We start from the raw sequence: 25052 nt of genomic DNA on the forward strand, positions 1-25052 counted from the left end.
ATTTTGGGTCTGAAAAGAAAACTATGGACAAAGACTGATAACAATATTGATCAAATAATTAATTTACTTGATTGAAATCAAAGTCCAAGTGGTTTGAAATAAGTGTTGACAAAACGACATCTGACAGTGTGAATTTATTTTGCTTGATAAACACAATAGAAGAGAATTTGGAACCTTGACAATTTTGTCACAGCAAGTGTATAAAATCAGGCGATTTAGCAATTTAGCAAGGATAAAGACATTAGATATATTTAAAAAGAAAGGATATCCTAATACGTTTTCAAATAGTTCAAGAAATGCAATCTTGCCAAAGAAAAGCACTTTTAGAGTAAAGACACACAGGCAGATTCAGGGAGATTAGTCGCCCTGGTGATTTTTCATTATAGCCGGCGGGAAGGCAGTTCGGGGAGATTGTCGCCCTGAAGAAGAGGCGGTTTGTCACTGTGGCGACTAATCTCCACGAATCTGCCCGTGTGTTCTTACCCTTAATGCGTTTGTTGAAGTGGTAAATGTATATAATTAAAAACAGATATTCTCAGTTCCCACATTATAAAAATAATCAAATAACATCATGCTCATTGGATTGAAAATTAATTCAGTGTTAGAGGCATTGAAATGTCACTAGTTATATGGCATATGCAAAGTCTAGAAGCAGTTACAACTGATTAATTTAGACCTGGGACCAGAGCTACATTCTATAGAATGACCTAAGAAGCAGCAGGCAGGGGAAAGACCTCCACCAACTTTGAGCACAGAACCCTCTTCAATTGACCCACCCTCCTCTCTCTCAAGCAAGAAATACCTCCAGTTTTCTTGTAAGGTGGGTCTAACAGGCTGCCCCCAATTACAGTCTTTAATGGTATTTATCCAGGATACATAAGGGCAGCCATGTACTGTAAAAAATAGGGATGCACCGAATCCAGGATTCTGCCTTTTTCAGCAGGATTTGGCCGAATCCTTCTGCCCGGCTGAACATTATCCTCATTTGCATATGTAAATTAGGGGCGGGGAGGGAAATCACGTGACTTTTTGTCACAAAACAAGAAAGTAAAAAAATTTTCCCCTTCCCACCCCTAATTTGCCCCCCCCTTAATCCAGTAGATCATCTCCCTACCCCTGCTGTCCCAGCTGCAGACAATAGCTGGGAAGTGTGGATGGTGCGTGCCCTGGCTCTGCTCCCCCTCTCCTCTACAAGCCATTTTCTCCTTCATTTATTATACCTTACATCACACTTACCAGTAATTTAGCTTGATACCCGATTTCCCCCTCAATTTAAGGGGTAGTTTTTAAGTTAACTTTTAGTATGTTATAGAATGGCCTGTTTTAGCAAAAAAGGGTGATGTTCAGGCAAACCAAATCCTAACCCTGTCACAGGACATTACAGCTACTGATATTTGTTTATGCATAATACAATTTTATAAATTAGCTTCAGCTTTCATGTTGTATTTGGATGAATCTTTTGTGAAGAATATGGATTTTGGACACAACCAAATTATAGATTGGTCCATACCTAATTTGTTTTACATCTTTCACTGTGACAAGTTATATCTGTATGAAATCATAAGTAATATGGGCATAAGCTCACATTTTGGAAAGAAAAGTATTCAATTGTGTGATATATTTTTACAGAGACTGCAAAGTTCAGGAGTATAATTAATAAACATACAAAACTAGTCGGCCACATTTTAATTCAGATGTTCAATTGAATCCCAACAGCTTCCTCTTCTTCTTCCATCCAAGGCTGCTTTTGTATTCTGACAAAAAAGAAATAAAGGGTAGGGGAATTAGAGCATTAATATCAACACCTTTTTACAAATGTATTCCTGTACGGTCATTATAAAAAGGTGGGACTGTGCAATATACTTCCCTTAGGACGTTGCAACTTGCACATATTTTTTGAATTTATGGCATAAAAATCTCTCCTTTGCATGATCTGTGGTGAGGATTATTACAGACTATAATGCTCTTCTTCCTACAGCAGCACAATGCTGCTCCACTTCTTAAACTGTTGAACGCTTCCTGAGGAATGAACACAGATATCTGCTTTGCTAAATCTGTCAGTTCATTAGGTCAGAGACACACAGTCAGATTTTGGGGAGATTAGTCGCCGGCGACAAATCTCCTCTTCTTTGGCCAACTAATCTCCCAGAACGGCCTTTCCGCTGGCTAGATTGAAAATGGCACTCGGAGCACTTCGTTTTCCCGAAGTCGCCTCACGAGGAAACTTCGGGTGACTTCTGAAAATGAATCGCTCCGAGTGCCATCTCACCGGCAATTTCCATTTTAGCTGGCGAGAAGGCAGTTTGGGGAGATTAGTCGCACCGAAGAAGAGGAGATTTGTCGCCGGACGACTCCGATTGCTTAGTTTTCCGAAGACGCCTCATGAGGAAACTTCGGGTGACTTCGGAAATCTAAGCACTCCGAGTGCCATCGTGCCAGCGATTTACATTTTAGCCGGCAGGAAGGCATTCTGCGAGATTAGTCGCCCCGAAGAAGAGGAGATTTGTCGACAGGCAACTAATCTCCCCGAATCTGACAGTGTGTCTCTGCCCTTAAAGGGGCAGTATAACCCCATGAGCTACATAGAAAAAAATAAGTCACTCCATAGTTGGGATTGAAAGGCCGATTAAATTATCAGTATAAACCTCCTCCTTTTACCTTTTGTTTCTAGCAGGAGCCCATTATGTAGGATTATCCACCTCTAAATGACAAAACATGGAGCAGCTTCAAACTCCTTGCTTGGCCTGTTGTTCACCTTTGAATTAACTTTTAGTATGATGTATAGAGTGATATTCTGATATAATTTGCAATTGGTTTTCATTTTTTATTATTTGTGGTTTCTGAGTTATTTAGCTTTTTATTCAACAGCTCTCCAGTTTGCAATGTCAGCGCTGGTTGCTAGAGTCCAAATTCCCCTAGCAACCATGCACTGATTTGAATGAGAGACTGGAATGTGGATAGGAAAGGACCTTGCTAGAAAGATGAGAAAAAAGTAGCAAAAACAATAAATGTGTAGCCTTACAGAGCATTTGTTTTTTAGATGGGGGTCAGCGACGCCCATTTGAAACCTGGAAAGAGTCCGAAGAAAAAGGCAAATAATTATAAAACTAAAAAAAATTAATAATGAAAACCACTGAAAAAGTTGCTTAGAATTAGCCATTCTATTACATACTAAAAGTTAACTTAAAGGTGAACCACTCCTTTAAGAAAAAACAAAAACCAGATTGCGTTGTGATTAAAACAACAGGCAAAAAGTATTTTCAGCACAAGCCCCGCTCAAGTTGAAAAACTAAAAACCTTTAAAAACTGAGCTTTTCTTGCTCTCAGGAGTTTTGACACATCATAAAACAAATGTGGCTATAGGTTGTCTAACTTACGTTGCTCGAAAGCTGAAATGCTAAATATTCATTTCCTCTGTGGAGTAACAGATTCATCAATATCTGGAATGGAAATATCTGGAATAGTCTCTTCATTCATATCTTCAATGTCAGAATCTGTATTCGAATTCGCATCAAAAAATTCTTCAGATGATGTTGAATTTGCAGACAAATGGCAGGAGGCTGAAAATAATAAAATGCCATTAGCCACCAGGATTCATTTCCAGAGAGAACAGAAGTACAGTCTATTGTACCATATCCCAAATTCAGGCAGTAGCAGTAGATGAGCTTTGATTGTAATCCGATGCATTAAAAATGATTTCAAACGGAGTGGCATTTACAAGCAGTGTTCCCTAAAAGCTGTGAGCTAATGCATAAAACAAATTAGGGGTTCATGCAAAGAATTTGGTGAAATCATTTAATACTTCTAAGAAACCCACCCCTGTGTACAGATAACCAGTGTCTTTATGAACATGATTTAAAGGATAAGTAAGCCTGGTATTTTAAAACACTACAAAATTTCTCTAAACAGTTCCCAGAACAACATACACGCGGGTTGTTTAGAGTATGCCTACTGCACATGCCTGATTTTCTTTGGCACAGAGGCAGTGAGCATGCCCAGTAGGCACCTCGGAGAGGGAAAACTCAGAAAGCAAAATGGGTGGGAGTTTCACACTAGACTAAGAAGTAACTAAAAGAGCTGCATCTGGCTGTAACAGAGAAATGAACTAAAGCTGAATGCAGGGAGAAAGGTATGTTATTCTGGGGGCTGTTTAAAGTAATTTTAGCGATAAAAAAAAGTTGTACTTATTCTTTAAAAAATGCGCACAAAAGAAAAACATTTTTGAGGGAACATGCACAACGGCACACTGTATACATTGATTATTTTGTTATAAATAAACAGAGTCTCAGGAGCAAACTTTAGACGACATTCGGAAAACAAAGCGCTCCAAGTGCCATCGAAGGCAGTTTGGGGAGATAAGTCGCCCCCAAGAAGAGGGGATTTGTCGCTGGGCGACTATTCTCCCCGAATCTGAGCATGTGTCTCTGCCCTTAAAGGAGCAGTATAACCCCTTGAGCTATACAGAGAAATTGAAGTTACTCCATAGTTGGGATTGAAGGGCAGATAATTAGATTATCAGTATAAACCTCCTCCTCCATTTACCCTTTGTTTCTAGCAGGATCCCATTATGTAGGAGGATTATCCACCTCAAAATGACCAAACATGGAGCAGCTTCAAACTCCTTGTCTGCCCTGTTAAAAATACAAAAACCAGACTTTGTGATTAAAACAATAGACAAAAAGTATATTCAGCACAAGCACAAGCACAGCCTCAAGGTGGCCATAAACGGAGATATCCGCTCTTTTGGCAATGTTGCAAGCAGATCTCTCCCCGATATGCCCACCTTGAGGTGGGCAATATCGGGCCGATCCGATCGTGGGCCCTATCGTAACTATGGGTAACGGGTGGTTGGATAGCGGGAACGCATCAACGAACAGATGCGGCCGTGATCCGACGGGATTTTTAGTCCCATCTGATCGCCATCTGGCCGACTTTCGGACAGATATCGATCGGGCAAGCCCGTTGAAGGGCCCCATACACGGGCCAATAAGCTGCCGACTAGGTCTGTTTATCTGTATTTTTTTTTTGAGGGAACATGCTCAAAGGCACACTGCTCAAAGGCACACTGTATACATCGATTATTTTATTATAAATAAGAGGAGTCCTTTACTTTTCATTTAATCATATGCATAAGATAGGATAGCTCCCCTTTAATTGTACTGTACTGTAACTGCAGTTTCAGTATCATATAAAAATGGAAAAAACAATGGCAGTCTACTCACCTTCATTTATGTCTGTATTTGTGTGACCAATGGGAATGGTTAAAGCATTTTCACAAGTAGAATTGCCAGCTGATATTAAAAATGGGTTGGCAGTAAATGTAAGTGAGACGTCAGAGGATGGAACAGGTGCTTTAGGAGAGACAGTTGTGCTTTTTAACCACTTTGTTCGGTGCTTATTCTTACTGTAATTTCTATTACTGGCGGTAGCTCCTCCTTTGCCAATGACAAAGTTATTTGGAGCAGGCCTGTTAGTGAGATCACTTCCGTCTATGGAATGGTTACCAATAGCATTTGTAGATGAAGGAAAAGCCGCAGCTATGTTTTCTTCTGTTGTGGAGCCAGTGTCATGTGTAATACCAGGAAGCATCCAATTTAAAGGGTGTGATGCTTTGGATATCATGCCTCCTAACTGGCAATTTTCAGTTTTTTCACCCCCATTTTCTTCTGCACATGGTAATCCGTGGCCTTGCTGCGGATGCCTTTTTTCACGGTCAGGTCTCAGTGAGTTATTAGCACAAATAAAGGAACTTGAACTTTCATCGAAACCATCTTGTCTTCTAAGCCTGGCCTCCTTCAGTCTATTTATTCGGTTCATTCGTAGGTGCAGTTTGTCAAAATCTTTACATATCTGTTTTTCCCGTACCGAAAGGACCTCATTATTATTGTAGATCGTAGTCGAATCGTTATAGCACTTTAAACGGAGTTCCTAAAATGGAAGTGAAAGAAAAGAAACTTTCTGGGAACCTCTTCTAATGCGCATCTGACTCCAAGAGATTAGTCACTGTGGCGGCTTTGCAAAAAGTCAGGCGTCTGATACACAAGCGTATTGTAGTTGCACAATTGTACTTGCAGGAAATGACAGGGTATTTTATAAAAAGTCATTGCAACACCTTCACACAAGAGACAGGCCAAACTGTACTACAGGTATGGGATCTACAATCAGAAATGCGCGAGAACTTGGGTTTTCCGTATAAGGAATCTTTCATTAATTTAGATCTTCATACCTTAAGTCTGCTAAAATCATTTTCAGAATCTCTACCATAGTTTATATAAACAAGCTGCTTTGTAGTCATGGGGGCAGCCATTCAAGCACAGGATACATAATGGATCACAGATAAGTTCTGAAGAATCCCATTGTATGCTACAGAGCCAGATAATTCTTATTTTTAAAAAAATATTTCCTTTTTCCCTTTAATAAGAAGTCTTATTGGAGGCAAAATATTTAATGTATGTAGTAGACTTATGGAGAACGTGTCAGCATGAAGAAAATGCTGCAAGGAATATTTCCCCTGCAAAAGCTCCCCTAGCCCTGCGCACCTTTCGCAGCGGACTCGCTCACACTTCTGACTGATCTTCCGGTTAGCTTCACTGATGCAGGGCTGGGGGCGGAGCAATCCTTCCATAGGCAGAAGTCCTGTTTTGATTCGTAATCAGCCTATGGAAGGATCGCACTGCCCCCAGCCCTGCGTCTGTGAAGCAACCCGGAAGATGTACGAAACGGTCGAAGAGTTCTTTTAGGTGGGTCTGAGGGTCAGGTGAGTGCGGGGCGGCTTTGCGGGGAAATATTTCTTGTGCAGCATTTACTTCATACTGACATGTTCCTATGATTTTTATAGGAACATGTCAGTATCACTTTAACTGGATAGTATTCTCCAGTTAACAGAGTTACAAAAAGATAGAAGAAATTATTAAGCCTGCATATTTTAGTTTGAATTTCTTTTGGCCCGCTTTCTTAATGTTTTCTAATTTATAGAAAAAAAAGGCAACCACCCCTTTTTTTTTTTTTAAATGTTTATGATTAAAAGTAAATTTGGATTCACTGGCATGAGACAATGTTCTATAAAATCATATAAAGACATTTAAAAAAAATGAAAATATTTAGATGTGTAATGTAGCGGTTACCTCATAACACAAGGCTTTGAATTCAGGCACCACAGAAATGGATAGATACCGAACGCCAGCTTTCTGCACTTGACCACGGATTAACACTGGCTCTTCATCTTCAATGTGCTGTAAAAGAAAGTTAAGTAAATGGTTTACTCCCCACAGCTTTACATTAAATATGTGTATATATATTATATAGAAACAAATGCATACACAGATGCAGAATATAACATGATATCGTATTATAAACGTATTATTAACATAACAACATTATATTATATAATACAATTGGGAAATGCTTGCTTTGGCATCAAATTTCCCAGGGTTCCTGACATTGTTACAAAGAAGAGGTGACTCTAGGGAGGGGCATTATGACTGTGAACAATGCATGAAAAAACACCAGGTCCACTATATTCGAATGTTGACAACAATTTAATTCAAGTGTCATCATATAATCTAAACAGGTATGCAACCTTCCCAAATCCTCCAGAAAAGATTTCGCAGGATGAAAAAAAAATACATTTTTATATTCAAATCTGGTAGGGAAAAAATTGCATGATCTGATAAAAATGTGTCACTTTTGGTTGCCCAGTGCTATAAACTCACATTTCCATTTAGGGTTCAGATCTGATTTGGTTGAGCATTAAGTATTTGCACCCAAGTATAAAGATGGCCATAGACGTAACAATTACGATCTTTCTTGGAAAAGATCTTTCCAAGAAAGATTGTTAGTTTCAATACACACGTATAGAGCTGAATCGTCAGATAAACAGGTAGTAACAATAGCATTCTACCTATATCTGACGCTTCAGCCCTGGCCCAATCGCACCCCCTGATCCCCCGGGTAGTTACGCCACTGTGTGCGTCTATGGCCACCTTTAGCCAGATAAACTGAATCCTGGATTTGGGGAATCCTTAAACATGAATTCTACAAAAATGCGGTTCATTTACACTCCTAAAAGATTGTTTGTAAAGCCAATGCTACACTGAACTGGATTTTCAGCAAGCGGATAAACGCAGACCAAGAATCAGCACCCTTACAAATATGCTATATAGTTAATAAGATAACAGGAGAAATCTTCATAATCATGATTCTTTTTAAAATACATCTGACCTGTTGGCACAATGCTGTCCATTAAAGAACTTTCAGAAGATGTGTGCCCATTGCTTTGCGCTATTTCTCTTTTGACAATCATTCAATTTTTGATGGCAGAAGCTGGAACTAGGGATAGGCAGAAGTGGCACGTTTCTAGAGACTTCAACTTTGCCTTCCTTCCTCTTAGAGGCCCATTTATCAAAGGTCGAATTTCGAATTCATGTGATTTTTTTTTAAAAAAATCGAATATACTCACAATTCGACTGGGAGGTTATTTAAGAAAATTTTTTACAAAATTCAATCGAATGGTTCCGACCGGAAAATTCGAAACATATTCAATTCAACCACTTCTTAAGAGTGCACAATTAAAACTCGTAATGCACAATTATAAATTCACAGTGCAATAACAGTTCAAGGAACAATATTACATTGCGAGATGTGGATTTTTGTTCTTATTGGTGTCAATAGTTTTTCTCTTTGCGACTTTAATACATTCCTCCCAATGTCTTATTAGGAAAAAAGGTATTTTACCCTCACCTTTCTTCCCTCAGTGTTGAGGGATGTTCTGTAAACAAGAAAATCATAAAAATAGTTATATTCCAATACACGATCCAAGTATCTTCCTTGCCCTGAGGAACTCTGGACATGTATGTCCTCATTCAGTGGTTCATAGTGTCTTTGGAGCAGGAACTGAAGAAGCTGCTTACTTCTACTGAGCAGTGTTTTACCACTCAATAGCAATTTTTTACAAACCTTAAAAAGTACTGAACATTTTTTCAATAAAAATATACTGAAAAGTTGCTCAGAATTAGGCAAATATTTTTATTTTTGGGTTGACTTGGCCTTAAAAGAGCAAAAGTACTTTTAGAATATAAAGTTCATGGGCTTTGAATGAGATATGATAAATGTAAATATATAGTCTTTACTCCATTAAATAACTTACAGAATACTTATCAGGACAGGATTTTTGTTCGTGCTTCCACAGTCTAGTTATGGATTTAAATGAGAAGTTTCCATCTGAATCTTCTTGTCTTTTAATAAAGAAATCTACATAAGAAAGGAAAATATATGTACAGTATAATGTCTTTTCAGAGTTAGACCAACCATGTGCAGACTTCTCTCTATTCCTAGATTGCGTCGGAGCTGTACATTTACATGCACCTGAGAAATATCATCCTCACCAAGTTTTATAGTGCCCCCAAATTAGCACTTACAGACTGCTGAATGGGTCACTCTCTATTACCAGATATAAATTTTGTAGTTAGAGATTTTAAAATATATATATATTTTACTTAGATAGGATTAGATTTAAGTGGAGCTACTCCCTCTTCCACATACTTCAGGCACTGGAAGGGCTTACCACTTGGGTACCACAGCCTATGAGTAAGTGCCCCAACAGGCAAGAAACCCATTAGGCCGCTGTTCACTATGTCTTAATAAATATTTTGTACTTTTTTTTTTTTTTTTTTTTTACTAACTTGACTGATTTATGGGTTTTTTTTCTCATGGATTTGCACCTGTGGACTGGGGTGAAATGTGAGTATATCCTCCCCCTAATTTTTGCTTTATTGTAACCTTATTTACCATGGTAGCGCCTATACTGGCTTTTGGCACCTGTTTTCCTTGTTTTTACCACTTGGGGTAGCAAATGTTAGGCACCTCTAAGTGAATGTACAGTATTTACTTACCTGAAACCCCGGGCCAGTGCTCCTATCAGCAGAAAACTGCACCGGCCTGGGGTTATTCTAGCGAGCACCACGGATCACTTCTCTTCCGGCTTGTTCTTTCTTCATATTTCCCGGGGCAGACGCATGTGCAGTTGAATTAAAAAAAAAAAATCAGACTTTTTAGTTAAAAGTTCAGCTTTTCACTCTAATTCGCATGCACGAGAAGCAGGAAGAGGATCGATCCGTGGTGCTCGCTGGAATAACCCCGGGCCGTGCAGTTTTCTGCTGATAAGAGCACCAGCCAGGGGTTTCAGGTTAGTAAATATGCCTAACATTTGGCACCCCCAAGTGGTAAACAACTTTTCTTCTCCTTTAAACACGGAATGGGGGGGGACATTTTAAGAATACATATACTACAAGATTAATAGCTCTCCTTTCACTCAAGCTGTACATTTCCCACAAAGCATGTGAACAAATCATCCCATTAAACAACAAACAGCTTAGTTACTGCTGGGAGACAAACTGGGAATGTTTTCCTTTTAACGCTTAAACACAGATTTAAAAAACCTAAATCATTATAAAAAGGGACCTACTGTTACATAGCTCTAAAAATGGAAGAAACACTCAAAAACCTTTTGTGCTACTTGACTGAAAATTTCCCCCAAAACCCTATTGTGACCAGTTGGGTCTTCTTCCATCTGGATGTTTCCCCAGGCTGTAAATGAGTACCTGAAGCTTCTACAAGTGGAGTATGGGAAGGAATCTTCATAATCTAGATTTCCCTATTTGAAGGCACAGCTGTACTTGGCTAGCCACCCCCAATCAGGGAAAGGAGGGTTAGTATACACCTCCAGTCATTTCTAACACAAAATGCAAACACAGCAGGTCGATGGGGGAGAGAGTGTAGTTTTTAAAGGAGAAGGAAAGGTAAAATCCGAGGGGGGGGGGATAAGCACACTCACCCAGTGACTCTAGTTGCTTACCTTCTACCACAGGATGGCGTTTCTTTTTTTTAAAATATGCACTAGCCTGGAATACTTAAACATGGCACCACCATCTTGTTCCAGTGTCACAGGAATTCCCTTTGCACTTTTTGAAGCTGGGACCATGCGCAGTATAGGAAACACAGAAGAATATGTGCAAGTGCTTGTCCAAGTCAATGTAGGGGTTTACAATGGGTTACAAAAATATGATGGTGTCATGTTGTCTCCAACATGACCCTGGGCTGGTGGTGCATTTGCGGAAGAGGAGTGTCAGCCCCTGGTAATATGTAATAAACTAGAGTCACTGGGGGTGCCCAACACCTTGGCACTGGCCAGTGTAAAAACACTTTACATGAGGCAAACTGGCAAAAAGGACAGACTGAAATCAGGATATTAAAATACACACACACACTGAAATTATGTTTATTCTAAAAAACATGGAATATATCCTTCCTAAAGGCTTAGTGCCTTCTCCTTGCTTTTTATTGAAGGCATCCCTCACAAGCTGGACTCTTTATTTTCCTATTGGGTCCTACTCACATTACATGAACATGCTATACAAGCAAACAATATTGGGGAAATATAATAAAAAGGTGCAAAGTTTGGTACTAGTCTAAACACCTATAGCAGCAGGAAGCATTTACGGGTCAACTGTTTAAAAGAACAAATCTCATTGGTTGCAAGGAGTTACTGAACTTGGGCAAACAGTTTTTTGTTGCACATGGGGGGGGGGGTTTGAATAACACCAAATGCTTGGCAGTAAACATTAATAGACCTATTTATTGTAGAAAAGTACATAAATAAGCTTCTAAATGTAGACACATCAGTTAATAGTGCTTCTCCAGCAAACTTCTGCACTGAAATCCATTTTTCAAAAGAGCAAACAGATTTTGTTATATTCATTTTTGAAATCTGACATGGGGCTAGACATATTGTCAATTTCCCAGCTGCCTCCAGTCATGCGACTTGTGCTCGGATAAACTTCAATCACTCTTTACTGCAAGTTGGAATGATATAATCCTCCTACCCCCCCCCCCCCCCAACAGCCTAACAACAGAACAATGGGAAGGAAACGGGACAGCAGCTCCCTAACACAAGATAACAGCTCCCTGGAAGATCTAAGAACAGCACTTAATAGTAAAAGCCAAGTCCCACTGAGACTGATTCAGTTACATTAAGTAGGAGAAAAAACAGCCTGCCACAAAGTAATTCCATCCTAAAGTGCAGGCACAAGTCACATGATTGGGGCAGCTGGGAAACTGAGAAAATGTCTAGCCCCATGCCAGATTTCAAAATTGAATATAAAAAAAAAAAAATCTGTTTGCTCTTTTGAGAAATGGATTTCAGTGCAGAATTCTGCCGGAGCACTGAATTAACTGATGTGTTTTAAAAAAAACATGTTTTTCCATGACAGTATCCCTTTAATATAGTTACCCATAGCAACTTGCGAGATAAACAGACCAGTAATATTATTATTATATTACCCCTCTAGGAGTTTTCACAAACAGGGTGAGTAAAAGGTGTAAAATTATGCTAAAACCCTAGCTTTCATGAAAATGTCCATTTTCAAAAGAGTTTGAGCTACAACTTAGGGGATCAGTAAGTACCGGTAACAAATACACATTCTCTTAGGGAAGACAATTTGTTGCCAAATAATTATTCTTTATTTCAGTTGACTTAAGGCACAACACACCACCCAATTGATATAAATGTATTCTTTGTAGAAACATTTTGTAAATATGCATGAGAAATAGAATACCTGCAGCTATAAAAGATGTTGTTTCTCTAGATGAGAAAATGTAAGCAAACCTTTTTATGTTAGATTTTTAAAGTTAGGAAAAATCAGTACAAATCTTCTGACCATTAGGCTTTCCTCCTGAAATATTCAGTGCAGATATTGCATCCAGCGCAGGTTTAAGATCAACTTGGGTCGGTTCCCACTTGAACTTTTTACTGGAATCAGAGGTAAATCCCATAATGTCAAGGCTAGACCTCAGCCTGTAAGAAAAACAGAGCATCAAATAAAGGTTGTCATTCTTATGAAGGCATGTCTGCTTGATTAAGAAGAATAATCAGGAAAGGGACTATAGAAGCTAGTTCATGAAAAACAGCTGTTCCAAAAAAAAAAAAAACACATTTATGCTAATACATGGGATCGGTATTCTTCTCATGGACCATGAAGGCATACAGACTGTATTGCTGATTTTCTATTGTTCTAAATGCTCAAAGAGCTGTGCTCTTCTTTATTTTCCCTTTGTATACCCTTTACTTTTCCGATGTACAATGCACTGGCCAACACTATACATTGGCAGATTCAATTTTTAAACTTGCCACATTCCTAAACAGTTAGGATCTGACTGTCCCTTCTCAACCTGCGAGATTTTCTAATGCTACCAGACTCCTGCTGCACAAATATGGCAGCCTTCTCATAGAGGAACATAGTTGATCGAATAGCATGGGTCAAATACCTCTACGGCAAAATTAAAAAATAAGACAATAGGTTTTAAAAAGGGTTTAATGCCTGGTGTCAGTAGCACAAATACAACAGTCTATACTCTAATGCAGTGATCCCCAACCAGTAGCCCATGAGCAACATGTTGCTCTCCAACCCCATGGATGTTGCTCCCAGTGGCCTCAAAGCAGCTGCTTATTTTTGAATTCCATGCTTGAAGTAAATTTTTGGTTGCATAAAAAAAAACCAAAAAAAAAACAGGGGTACTGCCAAACAGAGCCTCCTGTATGCCGTCAGTCCACACAGGGGCTACCAAATAGCCAATCACAGCCCTTATTTGGCACCGCAGATACGTTTTCATACTTATGTTGCTCCCAAACTCTTTTTACATCTGAATGTTGCTCACAGGTAAAAAAGGTTGGGGATTCCTGCTCTAAGGGGTATATTTATCAAAGAGTGAAGTTAGAGTTCGCCACGGCCCGCTAGAGTGAAATTTCGCCACTCTCCATTCATTTCTATGGGATTTTTAAAGGTGTATTTATCAAAGGAGAACTTTCACAATTGATAAATACTCTTTGAAATTCCACCACTCTCCATTCATTTTATGGTATGTTTAAAAGAGTATTTATCAATGGGTGAAAGTTCTCCCTTTGATAAATACGCCTTTAAAAATGCCATAGAAATGAATGGAGAGTGGCGAAATTTCAAAGGTGTATTTATCAAAGGAGAACTTTCACCATTAATAAATACTCTTTGAAATTCCACCACTCTCCATTCATTTTATGGTATGTTTAAAAGAGTATTTATCAATGGGTGAAAGTTCTCCCTTTGATAAATACGCCTTTAAAAATGCCATAGAAATGAATGGAGAGTGGCGAAATTTCAAAGGTGTATTTATCAAAGGAGAACTTTCACCATTAATAAATACTCTTTGAAATTCCACCACTCTCCATTCATTTTATGGTATGTTTAAAAGAGTATTTATCAATGGGTGAAAGTTCTCCCTTTGATAAATACGCCTTTAAAAATGCCATAGAAATGAATGGCGAGTGGTGGAATTTCACTCTAGCAGACCGTGGTGCTCTAACGTCACTCTTTGATAAATATACCCCTAAGGCTTTATTTTTTTGTAAACATTATAGTAAAACGTTACTGAAACTTTTGTAAAGGACATTTCAGCCGATTATATAATTAATAAAGCATGCTACCTATCCTTACCTTTTATTTAAATCACACGCCACCTGCAAATGAAAAGAAAAAAACATCATGAAATCATTTCACACATTAGGGGTAAAAAAATAAACTAACACATAAAATTATGCCTGTACAACATACTCAAACAGGTGACAGGAAATTGTAGGTAACAATGCCATCAAATATATTTATTATGTGCACTTTTCTAATGTGCTTGGAAAATTATTAGCAGTACAAAGATATGAATACATTACCTCTGACTGGACAACTAAATATTAGATTTGTTATCGGTTTCAACCAACCCCTTAACAAGTCTTGAGTACTACAACACTACAGCTAAATGGTTACAACACACACCTACATCTAATTATTTTTTTTGTTTTAAGGCACACTATTCCTTACTCTTATTTCTTTACTAGAAGAGCAAGGGACAACTAATAGATGTACTGTTACTACAAATGAAGGCATTTGTGCCCATTATAGTGTCTAGCAATTGTAAATGAGCCTTCTAGATTCTAGGGAGCTGCACCTTCTGTAAGGAGTATGGAAAAAAACTTTGGTTACTGAAAAGAGGGCCTCTGTATACCCAGCCCACTTTACTATAATCTTTTCCAAATGACAGAATATCAAATCACAGTGCTGAAAGGGGAAATTTGTGAGATACAATATTTGCCTTAAGCAGCTTAAAAATAGTTTTAACTCTTTGTAGAAATAATTTCCATAGGAAAGCCAAAATTTCTTTATCACCTCAACTACTTTTACTGGCTTAGAATGTCTGCAAATTAATATTTTAGGCACAATGTAGCCAGGTCTCAGCTTTCTGAATAATACAAATAGCATGATAAGCAAAGAACGGACTGTCTTTTAAAAGAGTAATGCAAGTACAGAATGTTACCTTAAGAAAACATTTGGGTTCAAATTCATCAACAATGCTCTCGCAGTCTTTAAGAAGGCTTTCAATGGTTTTATTATGATGAGTCTGCATTTGTTTCCACACCCTATACTCCTTTAATGTGGTGTTCTGTTGTTGCATGGTTAGCTCCAAGAGCTGTTTCTTCTTCAGATCCAGAGCCTTCTCAACTTCTTCAAATCCAGAATTGAGGAAGCTGATGTGGTTTTTAAAAGTTTCCTGAAAATAAAAAAAAATTCCATGGCCTTCTCTCACAACTGGCTTTGTCTATGACAGATCTGTCAAACTATAGGCCAATAACCTACAAGTCTCTGGGATTTTTTGGCCCCCAAATGGGTTATTACATTCAAATGTGATGACATTGAGGGCAGATTTACTAAGTTTTAAATGGTAAATACGAATTTTCAATTTTTTTATTTATAATTTAAAACCATCAACTCAAATTTGAATGTGAGATTTATCACAATTTGAGAACGGTTCTAATTGGACTACTCTCCACCTAAAACCTGCAGAGTTCATGTAGAAGTCAATGGCAGAGGTCCCTTGAACTATTTGAAAATGTTTACAGTAGTGATGAGTCAAATTTCTGCCAAGTTTTGTTTAGAAAATGATGACCCCCTAAGACTCCAATGCAAGGAAAAAAAAGTGTTTTTTTAAAAAAAAAAAAGAAAGCTGTGATTCAAGTTTTCAGGTCGGGACAATTCAATAAATTTTTTAGGCACTAATTTTTCATAAATAACATTCAAATTGTGAATAAAATCGAATTTATTAGAGTTTAAAAAAACTTCAGAATCCGCCCGTTGATAATTAACCCCCTAATAAATTTTGTTGGCTTGTAATGGATTCTGGGATTCAAAGCTCCTCCACTTTGCACAGTGGGTGGTCCAAAAATTCTCAGAATCCATGCCCCAGAATAAGTCATTACAAAATGGAAAAAGTTGAGGGAAGGGGTTGTATTACATGGTAATCCTAAGGGATGCTGGGAATGGTTTGTCAGAGTATCATGGTTTCCTTTCAATCCATGTAAAAAAAAAAAAAATAGAAAGAAAATATGTATATGTCCCCTTTTCTACATAAGCCTAACTTGATGAAAAGGGGGGGGGGGGGGTTTAGATTTTCCATTTAAAGTGGCTTCTGGTTCCAAATTACATTTTTTACGCTGTTTTTTGGGGAGGAATCCAAAATAAGAGCCTATGCTGATTAGGAAAGTACCACTTGTAGGCAAACAAAAAATAATGTGAATTTATTTTTTATGTAGCTCAGCCCCAAGAATAAAATAAAATGACCAGCACAGTCAGACTATCATAGTTTGTTCTAATAATCTGTGGTATGTCAATCAAACCGAATGAGCTTATGTCAAAAAGGGGGGCATATTTTACCTTTATATGGTCATACGGAATTCACATTGCCCAGAAAAGACTTGCATCAAGGGTTCTAAATCTGATGGGGGCTATTCATTAATAAGGCTTGGAAAAATAAGGTGGATGTGCCATTAAAAATGTAAAGAGACCCAATCTGTATTCATCTACATCCTAAACAAAAATAATATCAGAGGGTAGGGGCAAATTTTATTTTAATTTATTCCTTACCACATCACAAAAACCAATTTACCAGGCAAGAAACAAGGCACCAGGGCTAAGGGACTACCCTAGTTGCACATATTTCAACCTAGCCATTGGGATGGATATTTAGATTTATGTTTAACTCCTTTGTTCAGTGCATCCCACCCTGGATGTAGAGAAATGCAATACTATACAGAGATAATACTATTAAGTGATTTATGACAGGGGACTGGCATGATTCAAAATGCCACATTTCCCCCATACATGAATACAGTGTGCTGAAATACTTCTAAGCAAGATCTTACTACTGCACAGTAGCATTCTCTATTTTATTATGTGCAGGTGCCTTTAAAGGGATAGTCATGGGAAAACATGTTTTAAAACGCATCAGTTAATAGTGCTGCTCCATTAGAATTCTGCACTGAAATACATTTTTTTCAAAAGAGCAAACAGATTTTTTTTATATTCAATTTTGAAATCTGACATGGGGCTAGACATTTTGTCAGTTTACCAGCTGCCCCAAGTCATGTGACTTGTTCTCTGATAAACTTCAGTCACTCTTTACTGCTGTACTTCAAGTTGGAGTGATATCACCCCCTCCCCAGCAGCCTAAGGCTAGGGCCACACGGCGCGATTTTGCCGCGATTCTGCGCTGGGCGAGTTGCGAGTTACGAGTCGCTGCGGTTTTTAAGCCGAAATAGCTTTGTTAACTTTGGCGCTGGCGTCAATGCAAATCGCGGCGAAATCGCTGCGCTAATTCACACGCGGCGATTCTTTTTCTACTGTCGCCCGGAAACGCCCAGCGAGGCAACTTCGGGCGACAATAGAAAACGAATCGCCGCGTGTGAATTAGCGCAGCGATTTCGCCGCGATTTGCATTGCCGCCAGCGCCAAAGTTAACAAAGCTATTTCGGCTTAAAAACCGCAGCGACTCGCAACTCGCCCAGCGCAGAATCGCGGCAAAATCGCGCCGTGTGGCCCTAGCCTAACAAAAGAACTATGGGAAGGTAACCAGATAGCAGCTCCCTAACACAAGATAACAGCTGCCTGGTAGATCCAAGTACAACACTCAATAGTAAAAGCCAAGTCCCACTGAGACTGATCCAGTTACATTATGTAGGAGAGATAACAGCATGCCAGAAAGTAGTTCCATACTAAAGTGCAGGTACAAGTCACATGAATGGGGGAAGCTGGGAAACTGACAATTTGTCTAGCCTCATGTCAGATCTCAAATTAAAAAAATCTGTTAGCTCTTTTGAGAATTGGATTTCAGTGCAGAATTCTGCTGGAGTAGCACTATTAACTGATGCGTTTTGAAAAAAAACATGTTTTCCCATGACAGTATCCCTTTAAGGTCATGGTATCTACTTTATTATGTGCAGGTGCCTTTTAGGTCATGGTAAATAGGCCCATCTCCCATTTATTTGTGGCCCCCAAAACTTACCTTATTATTTCCATTCTTACTGATATGCATAATAAAAGAAATAAAGAAGTGTTTTTAAGTATAAATTTCAATCACAATTACAATTGATCAGTCTTATTCTACTTTATTATAATAAGAGATTTAAGTTAGCCCTCTCTCTGGTTAAAAAAACATTGCAGGAGGGGTGGGCCAATTGATGCTTGGGTGGATTGGGGGGGAAACAGATGAACACTTTGCCAGTAAGTTTACTGATCACACAGCACAGCAGTTTTTCTTTCTGCCAAACTATTACATTGCAAGGGATCCACATCAAGTACAGCAGGGCACTTTCATATGTAGTAATGCAACAGCTTGTAGACTGGCTGAATTGATAAAGGATTTGGGCTCATCTGTGACAGGAGAAGTCTACTTACACCAGTGATAATAATCAAACAAATCAAACAAAGCAAAGGGGACATAACTCCCTGCAATATGACTAGTAATTAACAGAGATGTTAAAGTACTGCATCACAGTACAATAAAATAAGTGAAGTATAACTTACTTATCTTATGAAGTATGGCCCAAAGTTTGCAGTATGGACTTTAAGGGTATGATTATAGTACATAAGGGTATGACTTAAATTTCTCACATATGAGTGATATCCCTGCAGTGAGCACCATTTCTTTTTTTGGTGTGTTACCACAATTAATATGGACATGGTTTTAAAAAGCTCTTGTGATAAAATGGGTTTGGTTTAAATTGGTGAGGTTTAAAATGGGGGGTGGTCAAAAATGGCTTCAATTATCGGCCCTCCATCACGTAGGACAGAAAAATTCCAGCCCTCGGTACCACAGATGTTGAACATCACTGATCTAGGTAATATAGCAGAACTTACAATCATCAATTATAATTGCATAGGAGGTCTGGTGTACCAGTGTTTGGCTTTCACTTAGTCACCCAAAGGCAGCCAAAATAAAAAGCCATATAAGGATGGACGATTTGTTACAATAAAGAATAATTACAAATAATTGCTTGCAAGTTTGCCGACTCACCTCAATGTCTCTTTCTTCGTCATTGGCTTCTTTAACAAGTTTTTCATGAACTTCACGTAGTTTCTTAAAACTGCTAAAAAGGGTTAGCTACAAAGGAAGAAAAAAATCCATTACTTGGGATATAAACAAAGTTCATTGCTATGAGCTGCTCCCTTGAGGATCTATGAGCAGAGGTGCACCTGTCACCATCATGTGCGCTTTAGGTTCTTTATAGCTATTCTATTGATTGTCGGGTGGTCCCTCACTCCAAAGGCATCCAGGCTCTATCAGACAGAGTCAGTGGCACTGTCCAAGCCACACAATATCCAAGGTAAAAGCAAAGTTCACTCTGGAGAGCCAAATTAGATTCAGTGTACTTTATTCACAACATGTTTCGGACAGACATGTCCTTTAGCACCTGATGAAGGACATGTCTGTCCGAAACATGTTGTGAATAAAGTACACTGAATCTAATTTGGCTCTCCAGAGTGAACTTTGCTTTTACCTAGGTTCTTTATAGCCACAAACATAATACCTGGGTTTTGTTTAGATATAAAATTACAGCTAAATAGTTGAATGATGACAAATATATTATAACAGAATGCACAGCTTGATTAAAAGAAATTATTTCAGCAAATACAGCGCCGATCCACGCCTTTATGCCGCCTGAGGCAATTGCGCTCTCTGCACTAAAAGAGCCTAATTTCTGGGTTGAAAACCGGAAATTCGGATTAGTTACCAGTAGCGGCATTTCTGCCGCCCCTGGTAACCAGGGGGGTGTTGCCGCCTGAGGCGAGTGGATCAACTCGCCTCACTGGTGGAGCGCCCCTGAATATATGACAAATATAAGCTAACCATAGTATGCCAACACAGCCACTACTACTGTTTAAAAAAAAAAAAGGTGCTCCCAAGTGCAGTTTATAATATATATGTGTGTATGTATGTGTGTGTGTGTGTGTGTGTGTGTGTGTGTGTGTGTGTGTGTGTGTGTGTGTGTGTGTGTGTGTGTTTAGTGATGTCATGAGTTTTAATCAGTGCTTAGTGATGTAATTTGTGTCACGTGATTCACTGAAACATGTGTATTAAAATAAATTAATCATATTGGAAAATGAGGAAATTAAAGGAGACCTGTAGGATAAATGAAAAAACCCTAATTTTGTAGGCAATTATAAGTTATATATGGTGTTGCTTTTACATGGTGCTAAAAATAAATATCTTTAAAAATAGCCCCTTTATTAGAGCTCCCTATAGATGTTGACTGGTCCCTGTCTCAGTTTCAAATGGAGGGTGGGCGTGTCCTAATGGTCCCTGCCAGAAGGAGGGGGACAGCCAATCACAACCCTGCAGTCACAAAGACAGGCTTCAGTTCCCTATCAGGTCCTGCTAGTTGCTGATTGGTTACTGTCTTACAGTGCAGTAAGCTCAGACCCGCCGGCTTCCCTGCAGAGCCTGTGAATTCAGGGAGCAAGAAGTTTTTGCAGAAATATTCAATAAATCAGCCTGAAACACTATTTTTTTTAAAAAAAAAAAAATTCTTCTATATCTAAATGAGTATAATGCACTTATTTATTTTTAGACAAAAAGTCTGCTTTAAAAATAACCTAGTTCCATGACCTCTATAAAAGCACTCAGCCTCCAGACCCTTTAACTCCTTGTTAACTAATAAATATCCTTATAGTTTACAATAGGTGTCCATTTTATATAAACAAAACATGATGAGGGATTTATATACAAAGTGTGCACTAAAAAGGCACATCAGAGATATTTCCAGGCTTTCACATGTTTTGCAGTCCACCGTGCTTCATCGGAAAGAAAAATATGAAGCTGTATTTCTATTTAAAGATACAGTATTACTCCTGAGCTGGCAAGGGGAACCCACACATAAACTGTATAATGAAAGTCCTATGCAAATTAAACATGAAACCCAAATTCTTTTTTATTTCTTTCAGTTTCAGCTGTCAGTTATATATTGCCTGCCCCTCCTCTATGCCTCAGGAGGTGGGCAGTCACTTGCTTTCACTTTCTATTCAGTACTTCCTGTCACTGCACTCCATACATTCCCCCTCCCTCCTCACATTGTGTAGGGTACTATGCATGGGCATTAGGTCACCCAATCTGGTGCATACACAAGATTTGGGGGTGTTACAATTGGTTTGTGACAACCTGCCTGCTTTCTAGGACTGTGAATTCCAAGGCTAAAGGAAAAAAAAAATTTTAAATAATAAATATAGTGTTTATTTTGCTCAACTAACATGATAGAAACAAATTTGGAGTTATTTCTTAGGGTGACAGGTCCCCTTTATGGACTTAAAGGAACAGTAACAAATAATAAAGTAATAAAAATATAATGCAGGGTTTCCCAGCACTACTAAAACTGCTGCATTTGTTTCAGAAACACTACAATTGTTGCCGGCCCCCCTATGCGTGCGCCTCCCAGCACTTTATGTGTAAGCGTGCGAGCGCACTATGTTGGTGACAATCGCTGTAAAATAAATAAATAAAAAATAAATAAAAAAAGAAGCTGAGGGTGCGGATCTGGGCCGGCGGGGCCCACCAGAGCCCGGGGCCAATGGGTTTTTTCCCGGTGTCCCGTTGGCCCAGTCCAACCCTGTTTTCATTACTTTAAAACACATTTTTTTGGTGTTACTGTTCCTTTAATGTGAAACTGTGGCCACAGGGGGTAAAATAGTGGCAGCCAAAAGCAGTAGAACTCATGTACTCTGGGGCATAACTACTGAGGAAGCAGATCCGGCAGCTACAGGGGGGCCCAGGAGGTATAGGGGCCCTAATTCAAGTAAAATGTAAATAGATATTGGTAGAGGCATTTTGGGGGCCTGGAAATAGTTTGTGGTGGGGCCCAGTAATATCTCGTTTCTCTTCTGTCTGTATGTGCTTGTATAAGATGCAGAAAAGCAGTACATGAGACGAGCTCCTGCATGTCGTCAAACAGGTGAGTAATTGCAGTTCTGCTGATGAAATCATGACGTCACAGCAATGAAGGCGGGGCTATGGGTGTTACACAGCTGCAGCCTCACCTTCTCCTCCTGATAGACCATCTGTAGCAGGTTGATGCTGTGGAAGAGGCCCTGGTGCTTGTCAGACACGCATTTGCCGCAGCACGGCACGGTACAGTTCTTACAGTACAGCTCCAGCATCTGATCGGCGTGTTCCGCGCACGGAGTCAGGTTCCGCTTGAGAGGAAGTTCCTCGGAGCCGCAATCTGTCGTCGCCAGCCATCCAGAACACTCGTCCTTCTTCGCCGTGAGTCGGACGACTTCGGCCAGAGTGGTGTTGACGGGCAGCGATGATAACCCGCCGGGGAGAGAACTAACCTTGCGGCAGAGCGGACACTGAACCGTGCGCAGGGCAGAGACAGCGCCGGCGCTCAGCGGGGAGACATGAACACTTCGTATCTCCGGGGCAGCACATTCCCACACGCAGCGCTTGCAGAAGTTGTGCGAACAGAGCGGCAGGGTGACGGGTTCCTTAAACAGACCGAGACACACAGCGCACGTCAGACTCGCCTCCATATCAGCGCCTAACGCTAACCAATCCGCGCAGCCAGCGGATGTTTATATGGCGTTTTATCAAAGATTACAATAACGCTTTGCGCAACGTCACAACTTCCTTATTTCCTGATGACGTTCCCGCAAATGATTGGCTGATGCTGTCATGTTGAATGTTTGACTCGATTTAAAGGGAGCGGAAGGTTTTATATTTTCTACTGCGGGTGTTTAAGCTGTGCGGCCTTCGGTAACGGAATGTGCCGGATCTACATTGACTTGGGTTCAGCTGAAGTGCTTTTATGGCTGGACTGACTAATAGAGCTGGTTTATGCCAATGTGACAGTTGCATTAGACTGTGAACAAGGGCTTGTCGCTCAGTTTATGACCTCATAGTGATGTACAACAAAATTACAACACTAGCGCCCAAGCCCCAACCAAGATCCCGCCCACTCCATCCTGCCCAAAGACCACACAGACAGCGCTAAAAAAAGTAACCCCCCCACACATGTTATAAAAAGCTATTGACGGTCAGGGCCCCCTTATAAGTTAAAAAAAAAAATATTGGTGCCAGGGTCCCCCTTACAAGTTAAAAAAAAATTATGGCCCCAAAAAATAATTTTTTTAAAAAACATTGGCGCTAGGGCCCCCCTTACAAGTTAAAAAAAATTGGCGCCCCCCAAATTTTTTTTTTAAAAAAAAAACATTGGTGGCAGGGGCCTATAGAATATTAAAATAATACATTGGTGGCCAGGGGATAAATTTTTTTTTTAAAAAACCCACATTGGTGTTCAGTAGAACTCGTGGCTTTAGGACTTCAACTTCACCTCCTTTCGTGACTTTGGGTCTTTTCGCAGCTTCAGGACTTCAATTTCGGCTGTTTTCGTGACTTCGGGTCTTTTTTTGCCGATTCGGGGCTTCGGCTGTTTTCGTGACTTTGGGTCGTTTCTATGGCACCTTATAGGGGCCCCTCTGACATTTGGCAGAACCCACAGATTGCCAGTCTAGGCCTGGGTATATGCATACCTCCCAACATTTTGGAAACAGCAAGTGGGACAAATAGATTTGACGCGTGGGGCACCCATTTTGAGGCCACACCCCCTAATTACCATGTCCATTTTACAAAGTTTGGCAGGTTAGGAAAGTTTGAACACATTTCTATGGTTTTTGTATGTTATTACAGTTTTGCTAACGAAGGTGAATTGCCCTTTAAGCTGTGAGTCTTCATTCTTATCTTATCTAAAACTGTTACAAACGAATCTTAAGTATGTATTCTGGGCTGTCTGCCAAGAGCCAATTAAGTTAGAAACGTTGTATCTTTTTCTGGCTGTTCAGTAGCAGCAGATCAAAGAGAAACTCTGGAAATGTCAGACTGCAGACTGAGCTGTCAAAAGCGGGACTTTCCTGCTAAAAATGGGACAGTTGGGAGGTATGCATATGTCGTGTCCTTCTGAACCTTTAGTCTCTTAAAAGGGGAACTATTGCGAAAATTGTGAAAATTTAATAGAAGCTTCAGCGTACTGAAATAAGAAGTTTTCTAAATACAATCAATAAAAAATTCTGTACCGTTTCTGAAATAATCAAGTTTATATTCACTATCCCTCTCTCAGCATCTGTTTCTCTTCATTCTGTCTTCATGCAGCAGGTGGGTGTCAGATATTCAGTGACAGTTAGATCCAATATATCTTATAAGGGGTCCTCCTTTCCTAGCAGATGTATTAGAGCTCACTCAAATAACTGATTCCAGTACAAACAAAATCTACAAAATAACTGCCTTTTGCACAAATCAAATCCTGCATGTAGAGAGACAGGATTTCTGGTGATTTTAATAGAGAGCTCTATTCTAGGCCAAATGAGCCCTCCTATAAGATATATTGGATCTAACTGTCAATGAATATCTGACACCCAATTCCTGCATGAAGAGAGAATGAAGAGAAACAGATGCTGAGAGAGGGATACGGAAGATAAACTTGATTATTTCAGAAAAGATACAGAATATTTAATTGTTTGTGAAAGTTTCTTATTTCAGTATGATGAAGCTTATATAAAATTTTTATTTTCACAAATACTTCCCTTTAAATTATGACTAACTGCAGGGGTGTGTCACATAAGTATTGTTTGCTGCAAGAGATTAAAACGGTTCCT

The 25052-nt window shown here is 39.3% G+C and overlaps 1 protein-coding gene across 1 annotated transcript; it reads right to left on the reverse strand.

Moving 5' to 3' along the window:
• Window positions 1–121: 121 nt before the first annotated feature.
• On the reverse strand, window positions 122–23408 carry LOC108706634. Its single transcript, XM_018243220.2, has 10 exons — window positions 22440–23408; window positions 19426–19512; window positions 15394–15627; window positions 14523–14545; window positions 12714–12850; window positions 9146–9249; window positions 7125–7232; window positions 5223–5928; window positions 3378–3560; window positions 122–1754 (listed from the first exon to the last, which is right to left on the reverse strand). Exons 1-9 carry the CDS (start codon window positions 22932–22934, stop codon window positions 3406–3408), a joined length of 2049 nt encoding a protein of 682 aa, XP_018098709.1. The 5' UTR covers window positions 22935–23408; the 3' UTR covers window positions 122–1754; window positions 3378–3405.
• Between the last annotated feature and the right edge of the window lie 1644 nt (window positions 23409–25052).

Source organism: Xenopus laevis, chromosome 1S, assembly GCF_017654675.1.
Source record: "Xenopus laevis strain J_2021 chromosome 1S, Xenopus_laevis_v10.1, whole genome shotgun sequence".
Lineage (NCBI taxonomy): Eukaryota > Metazoa > Chordata > Amphibia > Anura > Pipidae > Xenopus > Xenopus laevis.